Here is a 22,748-nt window from a genome sequence, read left to right on the forward strand (position 1 = left end):
TCCTGTCGTCTAATAAACCTTCTGTTTTACTGGCTGGCTGAGAGTCACATCTGACTGCGGAGTTGGGGGGCAGGACCCTCTGGCTTCCCCAGGACCCCGCCTAGGCGGACTCACTGTGGGAAGCGCACGGAGGGGCAGAGGATGCCGAATACTCCGGGGTCAGACCCAGGAAGGGGGAAGCCGGGTGAGCTGTGGGTCCTGCAGACAGGCTGCTCACAGAGAGGAGACTCCCCAGAGTCCTGACTGGCTTCATGGGGAGCAGTTCCAGAGCATTGCCGGGGACTCTGTAACAACTGGTGGCAGGGGTGGGATGTACTGCACCCCGTGAATGGCGCTTCCTGCAGTAACTGGGGAGCAGTAAAACGAAGGGGGATTGACGAGGACCAGGCATGCTGAAGGCTCAGAGAGGAGCGGTTTCAGGGGGCAGTTAACCCCTGGGAGTGTGTGACCAGCGACAAGGACTGTGCAGTAATGGGGTCCCCCTGGGGACTGCAGCGAGCGGTCCCGGGGCGGAGTAGTCTGCAGCTCGACCCTGGCAAAGAGGTGGTGACCTCGAGAAGGGCTGGCATGCTAGGGGTTCTCCCTGGAGACCGTGGGGAGCTGAGAGCTCACAGGCCTGTGAGTCCACAGCAACTTGGGGACAGCGGAGTGATGGCCTGTCACCATCTCCTTAAGAAGGACATTGTAACCCTGTGCAGAAAGAGAGGCTGAGCATTGGAAAGTTCACCAAAGCACAGTTAATCCTGCAGCTGGAGGAGGGTGACCGATCTAAGGAACAGCTTCCTGATCCCAAATGGGGCTACAGCAGGATCTGGGAGCAGCTGGAGTGGGAGCCAGGCATCCCCAAGACTCCGGTCTGTGACCAGACGAGGGTCTTCACAATCGGGTTCCCCATCAGGGGATCGGAGACAGACGGGATTGGAGCTGAGTCCGAGAGAGCAAGAGGACGGTGAGAGACAGCGAGAGCCCGAGAAGGAGCTGCAGAAATAGCAGCAGCATGAACTGGCGATGGTGGAGCGGAGAGGCAGAGGGGACCTCCCAGGGGTGAGCGGGGATAGACCCCGGGGTGCTAGTTCCACAGGGAACCTTGAGACTAAATTGCTGCCCCTGGTTAAGGAGGGGGGGATGTGGATGCCCCCTCACTGCCTTTGAGCAGGCTGGAAATTTGAACCAGGGGACTCTGCGGAAAAGCCCCTGTGTCTAGCTCCCTTGCTGGGTCCCAAGGCCATAGACTCCGTGAGCCAGATGGGTGGGGAGGTGGACAGGCTCCCACTCCTGGTCCCAACCTATGTCTGTGAGGAGTCTCCTGGGCTCAGGCCCCTCGGACCCCGAGTGGGAGCGGAAGGTGATGGTCAATGGGGAGACGTTCGTGGGGTGGCGAGACCCAGGGACAGAGAGACCTGTTGTCAGGCCCCGGGTGGTGCAGCCTCAGATGCTGAGGGGCTGTGTGAGCTGGGTGAGGGTCCCAGGGATGAAGCCCCTCGCCCTGCCTATGGCCCAGATCCCTGTGCAGACCCAGGAGGGGTGGGGCTGGCTGGTTGTTGGGGTTCTCCAGGATACCAGCTGTGAGACCTTGTTGGGGGGTGACTGTGTCTCTTTGGGACAGGAGCCAGGCCCTGCTCCTGTAACTGCCAAGGGTTTGAATTTGAATCCAGGGACCCAATCGGAGGAGAGGGAAATGGTCAGTGAAAATGCAGATGACCTGGCTGGCAGCGGGGAGGAGCTGCTAGGCTCAGGATACCTGCCTGCCTGTAACCAGACCCCTGGGGCTGGGGCTGGGTGGGACAGAGAGATGCTCCCTGCCCCCTGCACACCGGAGAGGGGGCTCAGGCTGGCTCTGATGCAGCGAGGAAAGCAGCAAGCTCGCTGCCTACCCCCACTGGGACAGCAAGGGCAGCGCTGAGCACAGGGGGAGCTGAGACCCCAACTGAGGGGGAGACACAGGCAGGGCAGGGGATCTGTCAGGAGTGGCAAGGTGCTTAGTAAGGAAAGTCTGGATGAGCCTAGGCAGCCTTGTGAGCTGATGGCTTTGTCTAGTCAGCAGGGTGGGAAGGCGAGGAGAGTGGAAGGTGAGTGTCCCTGCACCTTACCTGTTAGCTGGGTGGAGAATTGGGACAGGGAAGGAAACGTGCCTGTGTCTGTCAGGGGTATTGACTTGCCTGTGAAGGGAGCTACCCTGGTCTCCAAGCAGTCGTCTGTGAACAGCCCTGTGTGCTGGGACCAGGGGAATGATCCCGAGCTGTGTGTCTGGGAAAGGAGAAAGTGTCTCCGGCTCTTCTTTGTCTGTGGAGCAGACAGAAGGGGCCTTTCAGCCTGTGATGGTTGAGAATAGTGCAGTTGTCTCAGAGTTGGTTCTGGATTCAGCTAAAGCCCAGGAAGGGAATGGCCCTAAGTTTGTATCTGCTGGGGAGGATGGCCCTGTAACTAGGTCACATCCAGTTAGTGTCTATGTAAAATCCCAGAGACCAGACAATTCTGGTGCTTGTATTTTGCCTGTTGCTAGTGTGTGGCTGGGAAAGGGTGAAGCAACTCTGTCTAATCAGGGTGATACCCTAACCAGGGCACAAGGAGAGCAGAAAGGTGATTTGATTGTGTTACCTACTGAGGGTGTGGAAACCTGTATCAAGAAGGAAAAGATTCCTGAACTTGTGTGTGGCAAAGGGAAGGAGAAGGCTTCTAGCCTTTTGTCTAGGAAGTCTATGAGTTTGCCTGAAGTGGGATTGTGTAGGAATCCGCCTGATGGGCCAGAGGTAATTCTGGATGTAAGTGAGACCCAGAAAGAGTCTGTTGTTGCTCAGGAAAGTGTTTCTCTAGAGCAAGCCCTAGATGAAGAGGGTAAGGGCAGAATTTCTGTGAAGGGTGAACTGTTGCATAGAAAAGCCCCTGGGGAAAGGAATCCTCATGGAGTCTTTGCAAGCAGTTTACTGCCACTGCAGGGTGTGAAAGTGATTTAATCAAGAAAGTTTCAGTTCCTAAAAGCCAGAAATTTTCTGTTGTGAATGGATCCACTGACTTTCCTGTTGAAGGATCCAGTGTGGATAGCTTTGAAAAAGGTCTCAGATGAAGTGAAAACTGTTAAGAAAGTTAAACAGTCCTAAACCAAGTGGCTGTGTTTGGCCAGCTTGTTGGGGAGACAAAGTTGTTGAGAAAGGGATGTCTCCATGCTAGTTCGGTACATGAACAGTGTGTGGCCCAGGTCAAGATGGGGGCTCTTAACCAAGAGAGCCCGAATTGCAGCCCTCCAGTCTGGAGCGCTGGGAGAAGACCTGATCCCAGTTTGACCCCTGGGGGTTTTGGGGTGGCAAAAGGGCACGGGCCACATAAACCTTCCCACATGCGGCATGCAAGTGCTATTGACCACCCCCGACCTAAGGGAGGGCGTGAAACTGGAGGGGCCTGGTGTAACTCCCACCAAGGGATGGGAGAGTTGCTGGGGCATCCATAGGAACGTTGGTGGCTTCGAACTTCCCCAGGTCACCGGCTAAAGTGACCCCGCTCAGTTCAGTCTCGAAGAGCGGAGAGATGTGACAAAGCGGGACTGTTCTTAATGTTTCCTCTGAATAGTGTGGGGGTGCCTCAGTTTCCCCATGGCAGTTCTTAAGTATCTAGGGGGTGGGATAAGGGGGTATGATCGTTGCAGAGCCCTAGAGGGCAGGTGTGGGCAGGGGTCTGGACACAGAGAATGGCCGACACCCTGTTTCCTGGCCACTGATGGCCTGGGCCCTTCCCCCCTGCAAAGTGAGAGCTAAAGGGTTGGAGAACAAAGGAATCCGGTGACCCCCTGGCCCGGGAAAGGGACAAAGCCCAGAGGAGGAGGGGCGGGAGAGAGTTTCAGTTTGGGGCTGGCTGGGGACATGGAGTGAAGGGCAGACGGGGTTGTCTGGCTCACTGCCCCCCAAAATGGACCCGGCTGAGGAGTCCTGTTCTCTGCACCTACAAGCTCTGTGTTAGACCATGTTCCTGTCATCTAATAAACCTTCTGTTTTACTGACTGGCTGAGAGTCCCGTCTGACTGCGGAGTTGGGGGGCAGGACCCTCTGGCTTCCCCAGGACCCCACCCGGGCGGACTGGCTGTGGGAAGCGCACGGAGGGGCAGAGGATGCTGGATGCTCTGAGGTCAGACCCAGGAAGGGGGAAGCCAGGTGAGCTGTGTGTCCTGGGGACAGGCTGCTCCCACAGAGGAGACTCCCCCAGAGTCCTGCCTGGCTTCGTAGGGAGCAGTTCCTACGAACTGCTCCTACACCCTGCTGCTCCCCTGTGCTCTGTTTTTCTGCCCACTGGAGTCTTCCCCTCCTCCCCCCCCGGGTTTATCCCATCTCCATGCTGCATCCCGCCCCCCCCGGCACTCAGAAGAGCCCCCATCCCTGCAGCCAGCCTGGCCTGGGGCCCATCTCCACTCACCCCACCAATGTGGGGAGCCGGAGCCCAAGCAGCTGGTGCTGGCGCCTGGTGCAGGGATTTGTGTGAGGAATAAATGCTGGGGGGGGGGGGGTGTGACTGTCTCGTCAGAGGAAGTGGTGTGGCCTCGTCACCATGCGCTGGGCCGGTGGAACTCTCTGCCACAAGGGCTCACCCAGGCTGAGGAGTTGTTTACTGGTGTTACGGCAGTGCCCAGGAGCCCCGGCCAGGGCCCCAGGGTGAGGGCACGGCGCAGGTACTGAATGAAGAGAGGCCCTGCCCCGAAGAACTGACAATCTCCATGCAGCCTAGAGCTGGGCAGGGTTGAGAAAAGGGCCCGGCCATTTCTGTGGCTAACAAGAACATTCCTATTTAGAGCAGCGAGGGGGAGAACGGGTCCAAGAGGCCTGGCTGGGCCAGAGACCCCCTGCATCATGACGTCTAGTTCCCAGGGATCAGCAGGGGGCTTCCCCGGTGCCGGGGAAGACCTGATCCCAGTTTGACCCCTGGGGGTTTTGGGGTGGCAAAAGGGCACGGGCCACATAAACCTTCCCACATGCGGCATGCAAGTGCTATTGACCACCCCCGACCTAAGGGAGGGCGTGAAACTGGAGGGGCCTGGTGTAACTCCCACCAAGGGATGGGAGAGTTGCTGGGGCATCCATAGGAACGTTGGTGGCTTCGAACTTCCCCAGGTCACCGGCTAAAGTGACCCCGCTCAGTTCAGTCTCGAAGAGCGGAGAGATGTGACAAAGCGGGACTGTTCTTAATGTTTCCTCTGAATATTGTGGGGGTGCCTCAGTTTCCCCATGGCAGTTCTTAAGTATCTAGGGGGTGGGATAAGGGTGTATGATCCTTGCAGAGCCCTAGAGGGCAGGTGCGTGCAGGGGTCTGGACACAGAGAATGGCCGACACCCTGTTTCCTGGCAGCTGATGGCCTGGGCCTTCCCCCTGCAAGGTGAGAGCTAAAGGGTTGGAGAACAAAGGAATCTGGTGACCCCCTGGCCTGGGAAAGGGACAAAGCCCAGAGGAGGAGGGGCTGGAGGGGGGAGTCAGTCTGGGAGCTGGCTGGGGACTTGGAGTGAAGTGCAGACGGGGTTGTCTGGCTCACTGCCCCCCCAAAATGGACCCAGCTGAGGGGTCCTGTTCTCTGCACCTACAAGCTCTGTGTTAGACCATGTTCCTGTCGTCTAATAAACCTTCTGTTTTACTGATTGGCTGAGAGTCCCGTCTGATTGCGGAGTTGGGGGGCAGGACCCTCTGGCTTCCCCAGGACCCCGCCTGGGCGGACTCGCTGTGGGAAGCGCAGGGGGGGCAGAGGATGCTGGATGCTCCGAGGTCAGACCCAGGAAGGGGGAAGCCGGGTGAGCTGTGTGTCCTGCAGACAGGCTGCGCCCAGAGAGGAGACTCCCCCAGAGTCCTGCCTGGCTTTGCAGGGAGCAGATCCAGAGCATCGCCCGGGGACTGGACTCCGTGACACGGGGCTGTGACCAGGAGCCAGAATCTGCTCCCCCAGGTGCCACCCGCAGCTTGCCTGGGCTGGGCCCTGCTCGGAGCTGGGAGGGGAGGTGGTGGAGGAGGCGGGGAGCAGTAGCTGGAGCTCCACTGGCTGCCTGCCTGTCCGGGAGCAGCATTCCTATGCAGGCGGTTGCAGTGCTCAGCTGGGGCCTGCAGCTCTCACTGGCATCTGCACCCTGGGCAGGGACCGGGGCTGGTCAGCGGCTCGTCTGCCCCGTCCGCTGGCTGGGCAGAGGTGCCAGGGCGTTGGCATTCCACTGACCTGCCTGGGGCCGGCAGCTGTGCACTGTGGAGCTGGGGGATTGGACCCTTCTCCTGGGGGACAGATGGGGGTCAAGGTGGGTCCCAGGGAACTGGAGGGGCTGGGAGGGGAATGCACTGGGTCGGGAAGACTGCTTGGGAGACTTTGGGGGAGTTTGTCCCAGCTCCTAGCTGCTGTGAGGGGCGTGGGGAGCAACAGCCCAGGGGGTGCATGGCAGGATGGGGGGCGGGTGGGGTGAGCAGCCACAGAGCAGATGAATGAGCAGGATGTAAATATTTACAGCTGGGCTCGGAGTGCTGCCCTCAGACCTGATTGCGGGCCGGGGGTCAGGAAAGGCATTCCCATGCCCTGCTCCTGCTTAGCATCACAGGCCTTCTGCTGGGAGAGCCCTGCCCACACGGACAGCCTGGGCGTGAGCTCTGGGCAGGCAGAGGGGCTGGGAGCCCGGACTCCTGGGGTCCATTCCAGCTCTGGGACAGGCGTGGGGCTAGTGGTTAGAGCCAGGGGCTGGGAGCCCGGACTCCTGGGGTCTATCCCAGCTCTGGGACAGGAGTGGGGGGCTAGTGGTTAAAGCCAGGGGCTGGGAGCCCGGACTCCTGGGGTCTATCCCAGCTCTGGGACGGGGGTGGGGGGCTAGTGGTTAGAGTTGGGGTCTGGGAGCCTGGACTCCTGGGGTCCATTCCAGTTCTGGGATGGGAATGGGGGGCTAGTGGTTAGAGCTGGGGGTTGGGAGCCTGGACTCTTGGGGTTTATCCCAGCTCTGGGACGGGAATGGGGGGCTAGTGGTTAGAGCTGGGGGCTGGGAGCCTGGACTCTTGGGGTTTATCCCAGCTCTGGTACAGGAGTGGGGGGCTAGTGGTTAGAGCTGGGGGCTGGGAGCCTGGACTCTTGGGGTCTATCCCAACTCTGGTACAGGAGTGGGGGGCTAGTGGTTAGAGCCGTGGGCTGGGAGCCAGGACTCCTGGGGTCTATCCCAGCTCTGGGACAGGAGTGGGGCTAGTGGTTAGAGCCAGGGGCTGGGAGCCAGGACTCCTGGGGTCTATCCCAGCTCTGGGAGGGGAGTGGGGTCCCGTGGTTAGAGCCAGGGTCTGGGAGCCAGGACTCCTGGGTTCTATCCCACCTCTGGGACGGGAGTGGGGCTAGTGGTTAGAGCTGGGAGCCAGGACTCCTGGGGTTTATCCCAGCTCTGGGACAGGAGTGGGGCTAGTGGTTAGAGCCGGGGGCTGGGAGCCAGGACTCCTGGGTTCTGTTACTGGGTTGGGGACAGAAGTGGGATTTAGGTGGTTGCTAACTGGGCTCTTCCACGTCTAATGTGTCTGCTCCTACTTTGTCCCTTGCCCGGTGTGCGGGTCGGTGTTGGCCACCTCCTGCCTGCCCCAGCACTGACTGCACCGGAGCACCCCCTGCGGCTGAGGGAGACGCACCAGGAGGTAACTGGTAAGTGGAGGCAGCCAAGCAGTGACCCCAGGGGCCAGGCCTGCCCCTCTGAGAGGGGACCCGCAAACCCAGGGGGGCAGCTGCTTATGGCAGCCTCCCTGCCCACAGAGTCTGCAGCAAGCAGGGGATTTGTGGGGAGGCCATAGGACTGGGCCCCAGGAGCTCTGGGTTCAATTCCTGGCTCTGCCACTGAGTCCATATGTGCCCGGTGGCAGATGCCTGCATCTCTCTGGGGCTGACACTCAGACAGGCAGCGCCTTGGGGCTCCACGGAGCACCCCGCTCTCCTCTGGGACACATGTAGCCCCATGGGGTTCGCGAGCCTCTGGGCGGGGAGGTGCCCCCCGGTGACGGGCACTGCCATCGCCCATGCTCTGCTGTCTGGCCATGCCCAGGGCCACATTACCCTGCTGGAGGTGCCCTGCTCATAGCCAGGCTGTCCAGCTGCCTGTGGGGCAAGAGGGCAGCCTCACCAATCCCGACCCACGTGGGGCCTCAGTACCCCCTGCCCCCGAGAGCTGCCAGGCTCTCAGCAGGGACCCTGGGGGGGCTCTGGGACGGGTGGGTATTAGCCAGTGTACCAACACTGCAGGGGTGCTGTGGGACTGTCCCCTGTCAGGTCTGTTTGGCACAATGGGGCCCTGATCTCAGCAGGGGTCTGGGCAGCACCTGGCACTTGGGGTGACCATAGCCCCCACCTGCTGGCTTCACTCCCCCAGCCTGTGAGCGTATGTGAGTGGGGACATTTCCTCCCTCCATTCTGCCCGGGATAGCCACGCTGCTGGACTCTGCTCCGCACCGGCCTGGTCGCGGGAGGCAGCCTGCCTCGCTCAGACCCAGGCACTGGGGCGCCCCGAGCTGCCCTGCTCTGGAGAGGGGCTAGCTAAGGGGGCTCTGGTGGGGCGTGCGGGTGGAGCATGACACCGGGGCTGGAGCTGGTGCTTTGTGTTGCTGAGGGCCCGATTCCGAGCCCCTGGCACGTGGATCAGCTCCAGGCGCTCCAGTGGCTCTGCGGGGCTGGCTCGCGCTGTCGGTGCGATAAACAGCCCTGGGAAAAGCCTTCGCTGGCAGCTGGAATAGTCGCCTGACGTGCTGGGGGTTTGGCACCAGGGCCAGTCCCCTCCTTCCCGGCACTGGCTCTGCGTGTGTGGGGCAGGGGGGTGCGAATGGCCCAGCTCCTGCTGCGTCTGCATGCCAGGGAGCGGCTGGAGGAGGGTTTCTGTGCTGGGGGAAGCGGGGTTGGGTATCAAGATTCCTGAGTCCTGTCCTTAGCTCTGCCAGAGGAGTGGGGACTAGTGGTTAGAGCTGGGGGGGGCTGGGAGTCAGGACGCTATTCCCACCTTCACCCGATTTGTGCAACTTGGGAGCGAAACCCATCCTCATTCTGTTCCTCAGTTTCCCCACTGGCAAATGGGGCTTGCACTGGTGGTCTGTGTGTGGGAGGGGGGGCAGGGCTCAGTTCTCTATGGTGCTTGGAGCTCTTTGCACAGCCACACCACTGACGGATAGAGCCTGGCCCTCGCTGCAGCCAGGCTCTGTGCACAGAGCTAGCCAGGGGCTGCCCCTTGTCCCATGGGGGGGCTGGGGCTGGGGCTGGGTCAGCTTCTCCCCCCCCCCAGGAATCCAGGCATCCTCCATGTCCCCCCCAGTGGGTGGGGCTCCACTCCCCTGGGGGCAGCATGGGAACGGGGTCAGGGGCCAGCCTTGTTTAGAGGCAGGGATAAGCCCAGCACAGGCTGAGATGGGGCGGGTGGGGAGCATCTGCCCAGGGGCTGCCAGGGCTGTGAGCCCAGGGAGCTGGTATCCAGGAACCCCCCTCTCCCCCAGGGAACTAACAGTGCCTCAGGCTGGGGTGGAGCAGGCTGCCTGGCCCTACTGAGCGGTGCTGGGGGGTGAGGGGCAGCTGTCTCCAACAGAGATTTCTTCACAAGAAAGCACTGGGGGTTAGAGCAGGGGGCTGGGAGCCAGGACTCCTGGGTTCTCCCCCAGCTCTGGGAGCTGAGTGGGGTCTGGTGGTTAGAGCAAGGGGGTGCTGGGAGCCAGGACGCCTGGGTTCTATTGCGTCCTGCCCCCATACAAGGGGGTTCAGTTAAGACAGGAAATGCACCTGGAACCCTGTTCTATTAATTCTAGACCAGTAGCACCCAGAGGCACTGCCCAGCCACGCAGACAGCCCTGGGGTGGGTGAGAAAACTGAGTCACGCAGAGGGGAAGGGACTTGCCCAAGGTCAGCCAGCAAGGTAGTGGCAGAGGTGGGAACCGCTCCCAGGATCCCAGCTCCCAGCACAGTGCCCCCCTCTCAACTCCGTTCTCCCCCCAGAGCCCGGTGCCATGGCCCCCTGGCACATTGCCCTGCTGCTGCTGAGCCTGGCGGGGCCGGCGCACTCAGAGAGCCGTGCGGAGGAGCCGGGGCAGAGCCGGGGGGGGCGGGCAGCCGAGACCCCGCCCGGGGCCAAGTGCACCTACACGTTCATCGTGCCGCAGCAGAAGTTCACGGGGGCCGTGTGCTGGAGCAGCGTGCGGGCTGCCCCCGAGCCGCCGGGGCCCAACGGCAGCGAGACGCGGGCGCTGCAAGAGGTGCTGGGCCGGCAGCAGGCAGAGCTGGAGCGGCTGCGGGGGCTGGTGGAGGTGGACGGCGCCCTGGTGAGCGAGGTGAAGGCCCTGCGCAAGGAGAGCCGCGCCATGAACGCCCGCGTGGGCCAGCTCTACGCCCAGCTGCTGCACGAGATCCTGCAGCGGCGCCAGTGGCCCGGGCTGCTGGCCCAGCTCGAGGGGCGCGTGGCCAACGCCTCAGCCCAAGCGCTGCGGCTGGCCGCCGGCTACCGCCAGCTGGAGCTGCGCTACCAGGCGCTGGCCGCCCTCATCAACAACCAGAGCGCCCTCATTGCGCGGCTGGAGCGGCGGTGCCAGGGGGGCGCCAGGCCAGCCCCCCCGCAGGTAACGCCAGGACAGGGGGGACAGTGCTGGGGGGGAGTGGGGCAGGGCGGGGGGGCCTACGCTGTGCAGTGGGGGTGCGGCGGTGCCCTGGGGGGGTGCCTGGGCTCAGGGTCCCGTCTCATCGCAGCCCCCCCTGGTGCCGGTGGTGCCCCTCCGCCCGTCCGGCGTCACCAATGAGAGCAGGGCGCATTTTGATGCGGCCGCCGAGCTGCAGATGGACCAGATGGAGCCGGCGCCCCCCACGCTGCCCCCCACGGCCCCGGGTGAGTCAGGCGGCCGGAGCCATGGGGGCGGGACGGGGACACCCATATTGCAGGCTCCCTCCCCCCCGGGCCTGTTCCCTGCTGAGGCCATGGTGCTGGCGGCAGCGTCTGCAACCCGAGCCAGGCGGGGGGAAGGGGGGCCTGGCCCACGGCCTCCCCCTCCACGCCTGGGACGTGCCACCGCCCCCCACCGGCTTTGGCTGAACATCCATGGGGCGTGGGAGTGGGGCCAGGTTTCACCGCAGGCTGACAGGGCCATAAAATAAAGTTCACGCTCACCCCTAACCCACCGCCTCATCCCCCCTCCAGCCTGGGTGTCCCCCCCACCTAGGGCTTCCCACCCCCTACTTCTCCCCCTCCCCAATGCACCACCTTGCCCCCCTCAGCCTCCTGTTAGGGGTCTCTCCCCACCCCGATCCACCCCCCACAGATGGGTTAGGAGGGTCATGACCGGGACGGGGGAAAACCACCCTTTCCGCTTGCTTCTCCCCCCATCCCAGCCCCAGGGACCAAAGGGCATCTCTAGCTGGGGGTGGCCAGCAGCAAAAGGGGCAGGAAAGGGAGAGCCCAGAGGGGGCAGTGCCCCCAGACATCCCCACTCTGGGGGGCAGGGGCGGCCGGCCTGGCCTGGCTCCCCTGTCCCGCTGACGTAGCTCCCGGGGCACAGGGCCCTGGCGCGACTGCCTGGAGGCGCGGCGCGGCGGGCACCGGGCCAGCGGGGTCTATGTGGTGCAGCCGGCGGGTGCAGGCCAGTCCCTGCAGGTCTGGTGTGAGCAGGAGCTCGAGGGTGGGGGCTGGACCGTGATCCAACGGCGCCAGGACGGCTCCGTCAGCTTCTTCACCACCTGGCAACACTACAAGGTATGGTGGGGCCGCCTGGGGGCACAAGGCATGGGGGGGCCACCCTGGGTTGCCTGGGGTTCCATCCCCAGGGGTGGGGCGGGGGCTCCAAGGTGGTAGGGGCCTGAGGGGGCGCCAGGTCCCGGTCAGGACAGGGGGACGGGGCAGGGGGCAGTTTAGAACCAGGGGAGGGGGTCAGACCCCACGAAGGGGATGGGCCTGGTGGTGAGGGGGGTGGGTGGGGCCTGGGCTCCAAATGGCCCCATGGGACCCCACAGCAGGGGGCTGAGGGCTGAACTGGCCACGGAGCCCAAGGGAGTGAGGGAAGGGGATTTGAGGGAGGCTCCCCACCCCCCCATTCACCTTCCTGGGGCCCGTGACTGTCCCCCCTTCCCTAGGACCCCCTGGCCATTACCCTCCCCCCACTCCCCTCCCAGGGCCCCCCAGGCCTGTCTCTTCCCTCACTCTCCCCCACCCCCCCAGCACGGCTTTGGGACGCTGGGTGGCGAGCACTGGCTGGGGCTGGAGAACACCCGCCAGGTGACGGGGCAGGGCCCGGGGCCCTACGCGCTGCGGGTGCTGCTGGAGGACTGGGCGGGGCGCCAGGCGTACGCCCACTACGACCGCTTCGCCCTGGAGCCCGAGAGCGACTCCTACCGGCTGCGGCTGGGCTGGTACCGCGGCAGCGCCGGGGACTCGCTGGCCTGGCACGACGGCTGCCCCTTCAGCACCCTGGACCGGGACCACGACGCCTACAGCGGTGAGGGGTGTGCAGGGGGCGGGCGGGCACCAGGGACCACAACTGGGTAAGCGGGGCGGGGGGCTGGCTGACTCCTGGGCCTAGGGGGCCATGCGGGTTGGTGCTGCCCCCCCCTTGTGGGAACCTCCCAGCCCCTGACACCATCTCCCCTCCCTGCAGGGAGCTGCGCCCAGTACCAGAAGGGCGGCTGGTGGTACAACGCCTGCGCCCACGCCAACCTCAACGGGGTGTGGTACAAGGGCGGGCACTACCGCAGCCGCTACCAGGACGGCGTCTACTGGGCCGAGTTCCGCGGCGGCGCCTACTCCCTGCGCAAGGTGGTAATGATGGTCCGGCCTGCGCCGCCCGCCCCCGACGCCGCCTGACCCCCCCGGAGCCGCCCGCCCCCGACACCACCCACCCCCGATGCCGCCTGACCCCCTGGAGTCGCCTGCCTCAGATACCGCCTGACGCCTGAACCCCCAGAGCCGCCCACCCCCGACGCCGCCTGACCCCCCACAGCCGCCCGCCCCCGATGCCGCCTGACCCCCCGGAACCGCCTGCCCCAGATACTGCCTGACGCCTGAACCCCCAAAGCTGCCCACAACCGATGCTGCCTGGAATCGCCCACCCCCGACGCCGCCTTATGCCTGAACCCCCAGAGCCGCCCGCCCCTGACACCATCTGAACCCCCAGAGCCGCCCAACCCCGATGCCGCCTGACCCCCCGGAGCTGCCCGCCCCCGACACCGCCTGACCCCCCGAAGCCGCCCACCCCCGACGCCGCCTGACCCCCCGGAACCGCCTGCCCCAGATACCACCTGACGCCTGACCACAGAGCCGCCCACAACCGATGCCGCCTGGAGCCGCCCACCCCCGACTCCGCCTTATGCCTGAACCCCCAGAGTCACCTGCCCGACACCACCTGAACGCCCAGAGCTGCCCACCCTGATGCCGCATGAACGCCTGAACCCCCAGAGCTGCCCGCCCCCAACTGATGCCTGAACCCCCAGAGCTGCCCACCCCTGACGCTGCCTGACGCCCGAGTCCCCAGAGCTGCCCCCCCCATGAGCACCCAGGCCCACCAGCCCATGCCTGAGCCCCCGGAGCTGGTGGAGGGAGGGATCCTGCCCAGCTTCCTCCCGGACACCGGGAAGGGCAGTGAATCGCCACAGGACAGAGGGCAGCCCAGCAGTCACTGGGCAGGGCTCCCTGCGCCCGGCCCTGCCAGCCCAGCAGCGCCCGGGACGCCGGCTGTGACAGACAGTCTTTATTCTGATTCAGTTTAAAAAAAGGTGGCTGCTAAGAAATTGTAACCACTGTGATGGGCGTCTCCCAGCAACCCCCATGCCCAGGGCAGCAGGAGGGGATGGGCACTTTGGGGTTAAAGCTCCGGACTTGCCCCTGGTGCAGACAGACACAAGACAGATGGGCTGGCCCAGCCGAGCCTGCCATGGAAAGGGGCGAGGGCAGCGTCTCTGGCAGGGCCATGGGGAGAACTGCCCCCTGCGCCCGCCCTGGCTTGGTCCTGGGGGCAGCCGGCCTTGCCCCATCCAGCTGCTTGGCTTTGGTCAATGCTGCAAGCCCAGGGCCTGAGCCAGCAAAGAGAGAGGTGCAAAAGAGCCAGAATTCAGCCTGAAATCCAGGCCCAGACTCCATCCCCACAGCCCCCCCGGATCAGGGAGGGGACCCCGGGGCCCTCCAGACCCTGGTTCTGTAAGAGTTACGTGGAATAATTAAAGGGGAAGCAAAGATCCAGTGCCAAGCCCAGCGCCCGCAGGGCCCCAGCAGCACCAGGCCGACATGCAGCTTCCACCAGGGCTGGGCAGAGATGGGCCCCAGCCCTGCCCCAGAGAGGATCCCCACCTGCTCCGAGGAGCAGGGTCGGCCTGGCCAGGCGAGAAAAGCCGAGAGAAGGATAAAGTGCAAACAGAGCCTTGGGGGCAGGGGGCCCCAGGGCCAAGAGCCAGCAGGGGCGCTAGTCCCTGGAGCCCTCGCTCTCCTCTGCCAGGTCGTCGAGGAGGAGCTCGTCCAGGTCGCAGTGGGCCAGGCTGCCCTGGCTCAGGCAGGTGGCCACGGTGGAGCCGGTGCTCTGGTGCTCCAGGCTGGCAAACAGCACCTTGGGCAGCCTGTTCTTGGCGCGGCTGCGGGGGTGGACGCAGTGGGTGCCGGGCACATGGGGCTCTGCGGGGGGGGGGGGAAGGGAGCAGTGTCAAATGGGGCAGTAGCTGCAGCTCACAGGGCGCTGCTCCCAAGTTACCAAGGGGAAACTGAGGCACAGAGCAAGGAAGGGACTTGAGTCAGTGGCAAAGCCAGGGATAGTGTGATGCAGTAGGGAGTGGTGTTGACCTGGGAATGTGGCAGGGGAGTTTCACTGGGGATTGGAGACCTGAGAGCCTGTAACCTGAGCCAGGAGGGGGAAGGGGGAGGTAACACCTCTGCCCCCGGGAAACTGGACAAAGGCTGCAGGAGAGAGCCTGCTTGGGGGGGGGTCAGTTTTGTGCTGGGTGGTGGAACACAGGGAACCCCAGGGCTGGGGTCTGAGCTCCCTGCCCCCCAGAAGGACTTCACTGAGGGGTCCTGGTTGTACCCACAAGCTTGGTTTTAGACTGTGTTCCTATTGTCCAATAAACCTTCCGTTTTACTGGCTGGCTGAGAGTCACAGTGAATCCCAGGAAGAGGGGTGCAGGGCCCGGACTCCCCCACACTCCATGACAGATGGAAACCAGGTGTCCGAACTCCCAGCTCCCCCCTACTCTGACCCACCAGACCCCACTGCCCTCCCTGAGCTGGGGATAGGACCCAGGAGTCCTGGATCCCAGCCCCCCCACCCCAAACAGCTCCTCACCTCGGCGGTTGTAGCAGTCCTCAGCGTAGCAGGAGTGGGGGTTACGGCTCCGGGACCCGGCAATCTCGTGAGGCGAGAGGATGCGGCTGGGCAGCACGCGGGTGCCACAGATGAAGCAGGGAGAGGCCATGCCCATCTGTGCTGAGCCCCTGGCAGGAAGAGAGAGGGTGGCTCTGAGTCACGCTCCCCTCCCACCCACCCGGAGCCGCTGGCTGGAGCCTGCCTGTGCTCTCCTTCCTCCCCATGGCAGGGGCAGGCTGTGGGGAGACCCCCCCTCACCTGAAGCTGCGGTTGCAGGCGGGGCAGTGGAACTCGGCCGTGCCCCACATCATGTCGTAGGGCACCGGGTCATAGCGCTTCCCACATAGCCGGCACCGGGACACCTGTGGGGGGCACCAGAGAGAGTGAGTGTCCTGGGCCACAGCCCTGCCTGCCCCCCACCGCCAGCCCCGGCGGACGCACCTGCTTTCTCTCGGGCACGCGGCGCCACCAGGCGCTGTCGCAGGGCTGGCAGGCGAACTGGCGCTCGGCCGAGGGGATGAGGTTGCGGCTGGCGTGCTCGAACATGCGCAGGTTCCGCTCCGTCAGGGGCAGCACCCTCAGCTGCTGGGCGATGGCCTGGGGGGGCAGCACGGGGGGCCTGGGGCTCAGGTCACCTGCGTTCTCCTCCATCCTCTGCTGCTGAGGTGCTGGGCGAGCACGTCCCGTCCCCCCTCGGTGCCTCCTTCCCCTTCCCCCAGCCTGTGTTTAGATGGTGAGTTGCCCAGGGGCGGGCTTGCTTGGGGTCTGGGCAGCGCCCGGCGCGACGGGGCCTGATCTCAAGCTAGGGCCTCTATTCACCACGGTAGTAACAGCAAAAGGAAAGATCTGCCAGGAGCAGGGAAGCAAAGTCTCCATCCCTGTGGGTCCCATGGGCCCGGCCCCCCTCACCTCGATGTCCTTGTCGCTCTCACAGTCGAGGCTGGGTTTCTGCACCGGCGGGGGCAAGAGGGGGGAGATAAGAAATAAAATTAAAATGCAAATAACCAGGTGTGTGTGAACAGTGACCCCAGCGCCAAGACAGGGGTGCATCCCCCTCCCCCTGCAGGGCACCTCCCCTCCAGCCAGGGACATGGACACATGTGGACACGCAGACACATGCACACACACAGATGCACCAGCACACATGTGCACACGCACAGAGGGATCAGCACACACACCTGTTTCTGTTGTTCCTCTTCTTGCTTCAGTTTCTCCACCACTTTCTAGATGGGAAGCAAGAGGAGCCGGGCATGAGGGGACAGCTCAGTGAGACGCGGGGCTCCCCACCGGCTGGATGACCCAGCCCCAACCCAGTGCCCCAGGCTGCACAGACGCCCCCCGCTCTTTCCCCCCAGCGAGCAGTGGGCCCGATGCAGCCTGGCTGGCCACTCAGTGAGGCAGAGCCCAAGCAGTGTCTGGTCCAACCTGCGACTCGGCCCAGGGTCCCCCAAATGCCGACCACAGCCCCCCCCCTCCCTGCGTCCCCCCTCCTACAGTGGGATGAGAATGGAGAGTGAACTACCTTCACCACCGGGTCGTGCTCCAGAGTCCGGCGCTCCTCGGGGTCCGCGTCTAGGGCAGGACAGACTGTGGTTATCCCCAGCCTGCCTCGCTGGGCCCGGCTCCTCTGCCCCCCCAGCCTGCCTCACCTGGCCCGGCTCCTCTGCCCGCCCCCACAGCCTGCCTCACCTGGCCTGGCTCCTCTGCCCCCCCAGCCTGCCTCGCGGGCCCAGCTCCTCTGCCTCCCCAGCCTGCCTCGCGGGCCCAGCTCCTCTGCCCGGCCCCCCAGCCTGCCTTGCGGGCCCGGCTCCTCTGCCCGGCCCCCCAGCCTGCCTTGCGGGCCCGGCTCCTCTGCCCGGCCCCCCAGCCTGCCTTGTGGGCCCGGCTCCTCTGCCCGGCCCCCCGTCCATCCTCAACAGGCTTGTCTGCCCCTCTGCCTGCCTTGAGGGGCCTAACTCATGCCCCCCCACCTGCCCCCCAGCTCCTCTGTTCCCCGCCCATCCCCTCCTGGTCCCCCCCCGCACTCACCCCCCAGCTGCTCCCGGCACAGCACGATGACCTTGCAGACCATGGCATGGTTGTTGTGGTAGCGCCGCATGAGCAGCACGGCCTCCTCCACGCTCACCCACCCGTAGAACTTCTCCCGCAGCCGCCGTACACTCTTCTCTAGCTGCGAGAAATGGGCCCCTTACCATGGCCGGCACGGTCACGCCCCCCGGCCCCACCCGTACCGCGGCCGGCACGGGCACGGCCCCCCGGACCCCACCCGTACCGCGGCCGGCACGGGCACGGCCCGCCTGGCCCCACCCTTACCGCGGCCGGCACGGGCACGGCCCGCCTGGCCCCACCCTTACCGCGGCCGGCACGGGCACGCCCCCCCGGACCCCACCCTTACCGCGGCCGGCACGGGCATGCTCCCCGGCCCCACTCGTACCGGGGCCAGCACGGACACGCCCCCCGGGCCCCACCCTTACCGCGGCCGGCACAGGCACGGCCCCCCTGGGCCCCACCCATACCGCGACCGGCACGACCCCCCCGGGCCCCACCTGTACCACAGCCGGCACAGGCACAGCCCCCCCGGGGTCCCACCCGTACCGTGGCCAGCACGGGCCCTTTCCCTGCCGGGGCCTGGCCACCCGTCTCCAGGGCCACGGTGGTTCCCCAGCTCCCACCCCACAGCCGCAGCCCCCGGCACCCCCAGAATTCCCAGGGCCCTGCTCAGAGCCCAGCTGTCCCAGTGACGCTGCAGAGCCTCGCGTCTCAGCCCTGGGGGCGACAGGCCGAGACTCGCTCCTTAGAGGCTGCTGGCTCCCCCGTTGTTCCCACCCCCACGCCTGCGCTGTGTGATTTGTTCTCTCCACCCTCAGGAGGCCTGGCAGTGCCACGTGGTGGCTTGTTTGGGGAGGGTCTCTGCCAAGGGGAGCGTGCCCCATTGGCTCAGCTCCCCAAGGAGGAGTCCATCTGCTGAGCACAAGGTGGGGTGGGCCCCCTGAGCTCATATGCTGGCATCTGCCCCCCGCCCACCTGGCCAGGGGAGGTGACTGCCCTTGAGGGCCTTCCCTGTCTGGCTCATTATCTGGCTGGTGAGTAGCGCATGGCCAGAGCAGACTCCAGCACCGAGCCCTTTTGGGGGTAGGGGCAGGGGGGAGCTGAAACCACTTTGTCATCGCCCCCCAGTTCCTCTTTTCCTGCCAGATCCCTCCAGCTGGGCACTGCCTGGCTCATGTCTTTGCCCACCGCGCCACGAGCTTCCTGCGGCCAGCACAGGCTCCCGACCCCCCTGCCCCCAGGCAGACCCGCTGCGATTCAAAGCAAGGGTCCCGCTGGCTCTCTGCCCTGCTCCCTGCACAGGGCTGGCACCAAGCCGCAGGTGACCAGAGCCCAGGGGTGCCAGCCCTGCGGCTGTCACATGCCAGCACCAGTGGGCCTCACGCAAACACCCCGCTGGGATTAGACTCCTGCGCACTTGGGTGTCCCAGAGGAGCGGGCCTGTGCTGGGTGCTGGGCTCCCCCCAGCTGGTGCCATGCCGGGGGGCAGGCTGCACTCCAGCCAGGGACCCCCCTCTAAAGATTCCCCTTGTCCCAGAAGCCCTGGGGTCTCCTGGCGCCCCCCCACAGCCCCAGGCAGGGATCCTCCCCAGAAGCCTGCAGATGCCCAGAGGCGTGAGCGGGCGAAATCCCGCAGCGGCCCGGCAGTGCCAAGCCCCACACACTCCCCGGGGCCTGCCGGGGAGGGGGAGGGGGAGGCCAAACCGGGTCCGGGGTGCCCCGCAGCGGCTCGAGGCCTGGCAGAAGCTTCGGGGCCCATGGGGCTGCGGGTCACACACCGCGGGGAGCCCCTGGGGGTCCCCTGGAGCGTAGGGCGGGTGGGGCAGCAAACCCTGCGCTCCATGGATCGGCCCCTGCCTCCCTAGCGCACCCCAAACTGCCCCCCCAGCGTGTGCCCCAGGCCCCCCCGGGATGCACGCGCCTCCCCCCGGCCCCGGCCCCGGCCCGGCCCCGGCCCCTCGCTCGGCGCCGGTACCTCCACCTCCTCCCCACGGCGCTCCATGGTGCTGCCGGGCGGCTCCGCGGCGCGCAGCCACCGACCCGGCCGGGGCCTCCTGCGCCCGGACCCGCCCCTGCCCGAAGCCGCTTTCGCTTTCGGTCGGCCCGGCCGGCGGGTGGGGGCAGCGACCCGGGGCACCCGGGCTCCTCCCCCCACCAGCGCCGGACCCCCAAAGCGCCCAGCGGCACCCGGGCTCCTCCCCCCTCCAGCCCCGGGGGAGCGTCTCTCCTATTCCCTGCCGGGCTCTGCCCAGTGTCTGAGACCTGATGGGGGGTCGGGCTGCTTTGGGGTGGGAGGGAGGCCCCTGGAAACGCCTTTGGCCCCAGAGGGGGCTCGCCCCGGCCCCCAGCAGGGTCCCCAGCCCTTCCCCTGGGTTCTGCTCCTGCCGGAGGCAGGGTACCAGGCTAGATGGGTCCTAGCCTGGCTGGTCCAAGGAGCCAAACCCCTGCCCCAGGCTTGACCGCTCCCCTTTGCCTTCTCAAAACGGGGTTGGTGTGAAAACAGGGGTGTAACACGCCTGCCTCAATCCTGGGGTGCCCCAGAGTAGCCTTCACCCCCTAGTGCAGGCCAGGCACCTGGCTGGCCTCTGTGCTGTGCCAGGACAGCCCAGGGCTCACTGGCCCTGCAGCAGCTCCAGCCCTCTCTGGAGGGAGCTGGGACTTGATGGGGCCAGGGGGTCCCTGTGACGCAGCAGGGAGGGTTGACCTGGGAATGTGGCAGGGGAGTTTCACTGGGGATGGGAGACCTGAGAGCCTGTCACCTGAGCCAGAACAGGGAGGGGGGAGGCAATACCTCTGCCCTGGGAGTGTGGACAAAAGGCTGCAGGAGGGAGCCTGCTGGGGGAGGTTTGGTTTCAGTTTGGTGCTTGGTGGTGGAACGCAGGGAACCCCAGGGCTGGGGTCTAAGCTCCCTGCTCCCCCAGAAGAACTTGACTGAGGGGTCCTGGTGGTACCCACAAGCTCTGTTTTAGACTGTGTTCCTATTGTCCAATAAACCTTCCATTTTACTGGCTGGCTGAGAGTCACGGTGAATGCCAGGAAGAGGGGTGCAGGCCCCAGACTCCCCCACACTCCGTGACAACTGGTGGTAGAGGTGGGATCTACTGCACCCCGTGAACGGCGCTTCCTGCAGTAAGTGACTGGGGAACAGTAAAATGAAGGGGGATTGACGGGGACCAGGCATGCTGAAGATTCAGAGAGAGACGGTTTCAGGGGGTGGTTAACCCCGGGAGTGTGTGACCAGAGAGAAGGACTTTTGCAGTAACAGGGTCCCCCGGGGGATTGCAGCGAGCGGTCCCAGGGCGAAGGAGTCTGCAGCTCGTCTCTGGCAAAGAGGTGGTGACCTCGAGAAGGGCTGGCACCCTCGGGGTTCTTCCTGGAAACCATGCAAAGCTGCCCAGGCCTGCGAGTGGCCAGCAGGGAGATGTTTGCTAAACGCCTTAAGAGCGACCTGGTGGAGCTGTGCAGGCAGAGGGGGCTGTACATTGGGAGGTCCACCAAGGAACAGCTGATTGCCCAGTTGGAGGAGAAGGATCGCTTGGATGACCCGATCCCTGTCCCTGAGGGAAGCCGCCTGGTGGACACAGCGTGGGCCCTGGGGTCTGACCGGGCTGGGAGGGGTCAGAGTGCTGCTGAAGACATCCCAAGACCCTTCCTACCTATTCCTGGGGGAGGGGTTAGGGTAAGCCCAGCGAATACCGGGGGCACCCTGACCCCAGCAGACAGCAGGGTTTCCTCCCTGCAGAGCTCCCCATCCCTGGAGCGAAGGTGGCTGGAATGGGAGAGGGAGATGAAAATGAGGGAGCTGGAGGATCATGAAAAGCAGCGTCAGCATGAGGAGAAGCAACGTCAGCATGAGCAGGAGGAGAAAGAGAAACAGAGGCAGCAAGAAGAGAAGCAGAGACAATATGAGCTGGAGCTGGCCAGGCTGAGGAGCAGTGGGGCCCCGGCTGCGGTGAGTGAGGGGGGACCCAAGACTGCAAGGAGCTTGGATAAGTGCTTCCTGGCCCAGCGTAAGAAGGGGGAGGACATAGATAGCTTCCTGACGGCCTTTGAGAATGCCTGCGAGATGCATAGGGTTGACACTGCAGACAGGCTCTAGTTTCTCACCCCCTTACTGGACCCCAAAGCTGTGGAGGTGTACAGCCGAATGACAGGGGCGGAGGCAGGGGACTACGAACTGTTCAAAAAGGCCCTGCTCCGTGAGTTTGGGCTGACCCCCGAGATGTACCGGAAAAGGTTCCGGAGTCAGCGTAAAACACCTGAGGTCACATATCTACAACTGGTCAACCGAATGCAGGGATATGCCCGCAAGTGGACAGCTGGGGCCCAAGCTAAAGAGGACCTGCTTGACCTAATTGTACTGGAGCAACTGTATGAACAGTGCCCCTCCGACCTGAGGCTATGGTTGGTGGACAAAAAGCTAGAGAACCCACAGCATGCAGGGCAGCTGGCTGACAAGTTTGTGAACAGTCGATCAGGGAGTAGCAGGGAGGAGTCCCAAAAGAACAGGCCCCCCACGATGCAGAGAGAGAGTCACCATGTGACCTCCCAGCAGGGAAATATGGAGAACCCCCTCCCAAGGGGAACGCCTGGCATCGGGACCCTCTGACCTGCTAGAGGGGCCAACATGACCTGAGCTGCTATCACTGTGGCCAGAGAGGCCACGTATGGACCCAGTGCCCCAGGCTCAGGGACAGACTGAGCAGACCCAACCTACCCAGGGTTAAATGGGTAGGGACCCAGCTGGATGAGGGGCAGACGGCCCAGGCAAGGGGCGACTGCCAGCTTACCACCTGCTCAGGAGGGGAGTACCCCCTGCCAGCTCCGCCAGAGGGCTGGAGGCTCTGGACTCAGAGTTCTTGGTTTACAGGGTGGGCGCGGGGCTGTCCCTCCGGAGAGAGGGCCTTGTTCCCCTGGAGGTGGATGGGAGGAAGGTCAATGGATACTGGGATACGGGCACGGAGGTGACACTGGCCTGGCCTGAGCTGGTGGTCCCAGATCAGTGGTGCCCAACACCTACCTGACCCTGACAGGTGTGGGCGGGACCCCATTTAAGGTGCCCGTGGCAAGGGTACACCTGAAATGGGGGCCAAGGAGGGCGCCAAGGACGTGGGAGTGCACCGCCATTTGCCCAAATGGGGGGGGGGACCTAAACGACTGGCCAAGCAACCCCCAGACCACCCTGGTTGTGACCCGTAGCCAGAGCCAGCGAGGGGCACTGTGCCTCCCTTGGGGAGGGTACCACACCGGAGGTACAGGACCCTACCCTGGCGGGGAGGGAGCGCCGAGGGGCACGGCTCAGAGAGGCTGTGGCCTCAGACCCAGCCAATGAGAGGGAACCAGGCCCCATCCCTTCCCCAGCCGCTGAGTTCCAGGCCGACTTGCAGAAAGATCCCTCCTTGCGGAAGCTCAGGGACCTGGCTGACCTCAGTGTGGGA

General features: G+C 64.7%; 2 protein-coding genes across 4 annotated transcripts; one reads left to right on the plus strand and one right to left on the minus strand.

The window, feature by feature from the left end:
* The first annotated feature begins 6,002 nt into the window (after positions 1 to 6,002).
* ANGPTL6 (angiopoietin like 6) lies at positions 6,003 to 12,802 on the plus strand. 2 transcript variants are annotated; one of them, XM_043506953.1, is made up of 7 exons: positions 6,003 to 6,254; positions 7,559 to 7,615; positions 9,935 to 10,551; positions 10,679 to 10,814; positions 11,482 to 11,675; positions 12,138 to 12,414; positions 12,574 to 12,802. In XM_043506953.1, the coding sequence occupies exons 3-7, from the start codon at positions 9,946 to 9,948 to the stop codon at positions 12,777 to 12,779; spliced, it is 1,419 nt and encodes a 472-aa protein (XP_043362888.1). In that variant the 5' UTR covers positions 6,003 to 6,254; positions 7,559 to 7,615; positions 9,935 to 9,945; the 3' UTR covers positions 12,780 to 12,802. The 2 variants fall into 2 exon arrangements, with proteins under 2 accessions (XP_043362888.1, XP_038234358.1); XM_038378430.2 differs by lacking the exon at positions 6,003 to 6,254 and having other exon boundaries at positions 7,471 to 7,615.
* An 845-nt stretch (positions 12,803 to 13,647) lies between these two features.
* SHFL (shiftless antiviral inhibitor of ribosomal frameshifting) lies at positions 13,648 to 19,528 on the minus strand. Of its 2 annotated transcripts, XM_038378428.2 has the most exons (9): positions 19,286 to 19,439; positions 17,290 to 17,431; positions 16,784 to 16,833; positions 16,440 to 16,484; positions 16,171 to 16,209; positions 15,703 to 15,858; positions 15,520 to 15,623; positions 15,241 to 15,389; positions 13,648 to 14,576 (listed from the first exon to the last, which is right to left on the minus strand). In XM_038378428.2, the coding sequence occupies exons 1-9, from the start codon at positions 19,310 to 19,312 to the stop codon at positions 14,371 to 14,373; spliced, it is 918 nt and encodes a 305-aa protein (XP_038234356.1). In that variant the 5' UTR covers positions 19,313 to 19,439; the 3' UTR covers positions 13,648 to 14,370. The 2 variants fall into 2 exon arrangements, with proteins under 2 accessions (XP_038234356.1, XP_038234357.1); XM_038378429.1 differs by lacking the exon at positions 15,703 to 15,858 and having other exon boundaries at positions 19,286 to 19,528.
* Positions 19,529 to 22,748: the final 3,220 nt, after the last annotated feature.

This window comes from Dermochelys coriacea, chromosome 20 (assembly GCF_009764565.3).
Source record: "Dermochelys coriacea isolate rDerCor1 chromosome 20, rDerCor1.pri.v4, whole genome shotgun sequence".
Lineage (NCBI taxonomy): Eukaryota > Metazoa > Chordata > Testudines > Dermochelyidae > Dermochelys > Dermochelys coriacea.

Excerpts from the sequence above, each read along its gene's own strand:
- ANGPTL6 (XM_038378430.2), top strand. The coding sequence starts at position 7,489 with ATGTGTCTGCTCCTACTTTGTCCCTTGCCCGGTGTGCGGGTCGGTGTT. Across the intron at positions 10,552-10,678 it reads CCAGGCCAGCCCCCCCGCAG|CCCCCCCTGGTGCCGGTGGT; the intron begins GTAACGCCAGGA and ends GTCTCATCGCAG. Across the intron at positions 10,815-11,481 it reads GCTGCCCCCCACGGCCCCGG|GGCCCTGGCGCGACTGCCTG; the intron begins GTGAGTCAGGCG and ends CCCGGGGCACAG.
- SHFL (XM_038378428.2), bottom strand. The coding sequence starts at position 19,312 with ATGGAGCGCCGTGGGGAGGAGGTGGAG. Across the intron at positions 16,834-17,289 it reads GTGCCGGGAGCAGCTGGGGG|ACGCGGACCCCGAGGAGCGC; the intron begins GTGAGTGCGGGG and ends GTCCTGCCCTAG. Across the intron at positions 15,859-16,170 it reads AGAGCGACAAGGACATCGAG|GCCATCGCCCAGCAGCTGAG; the intron begins GTGAGGGGGGCC and ends CTGCCCCCCCAG.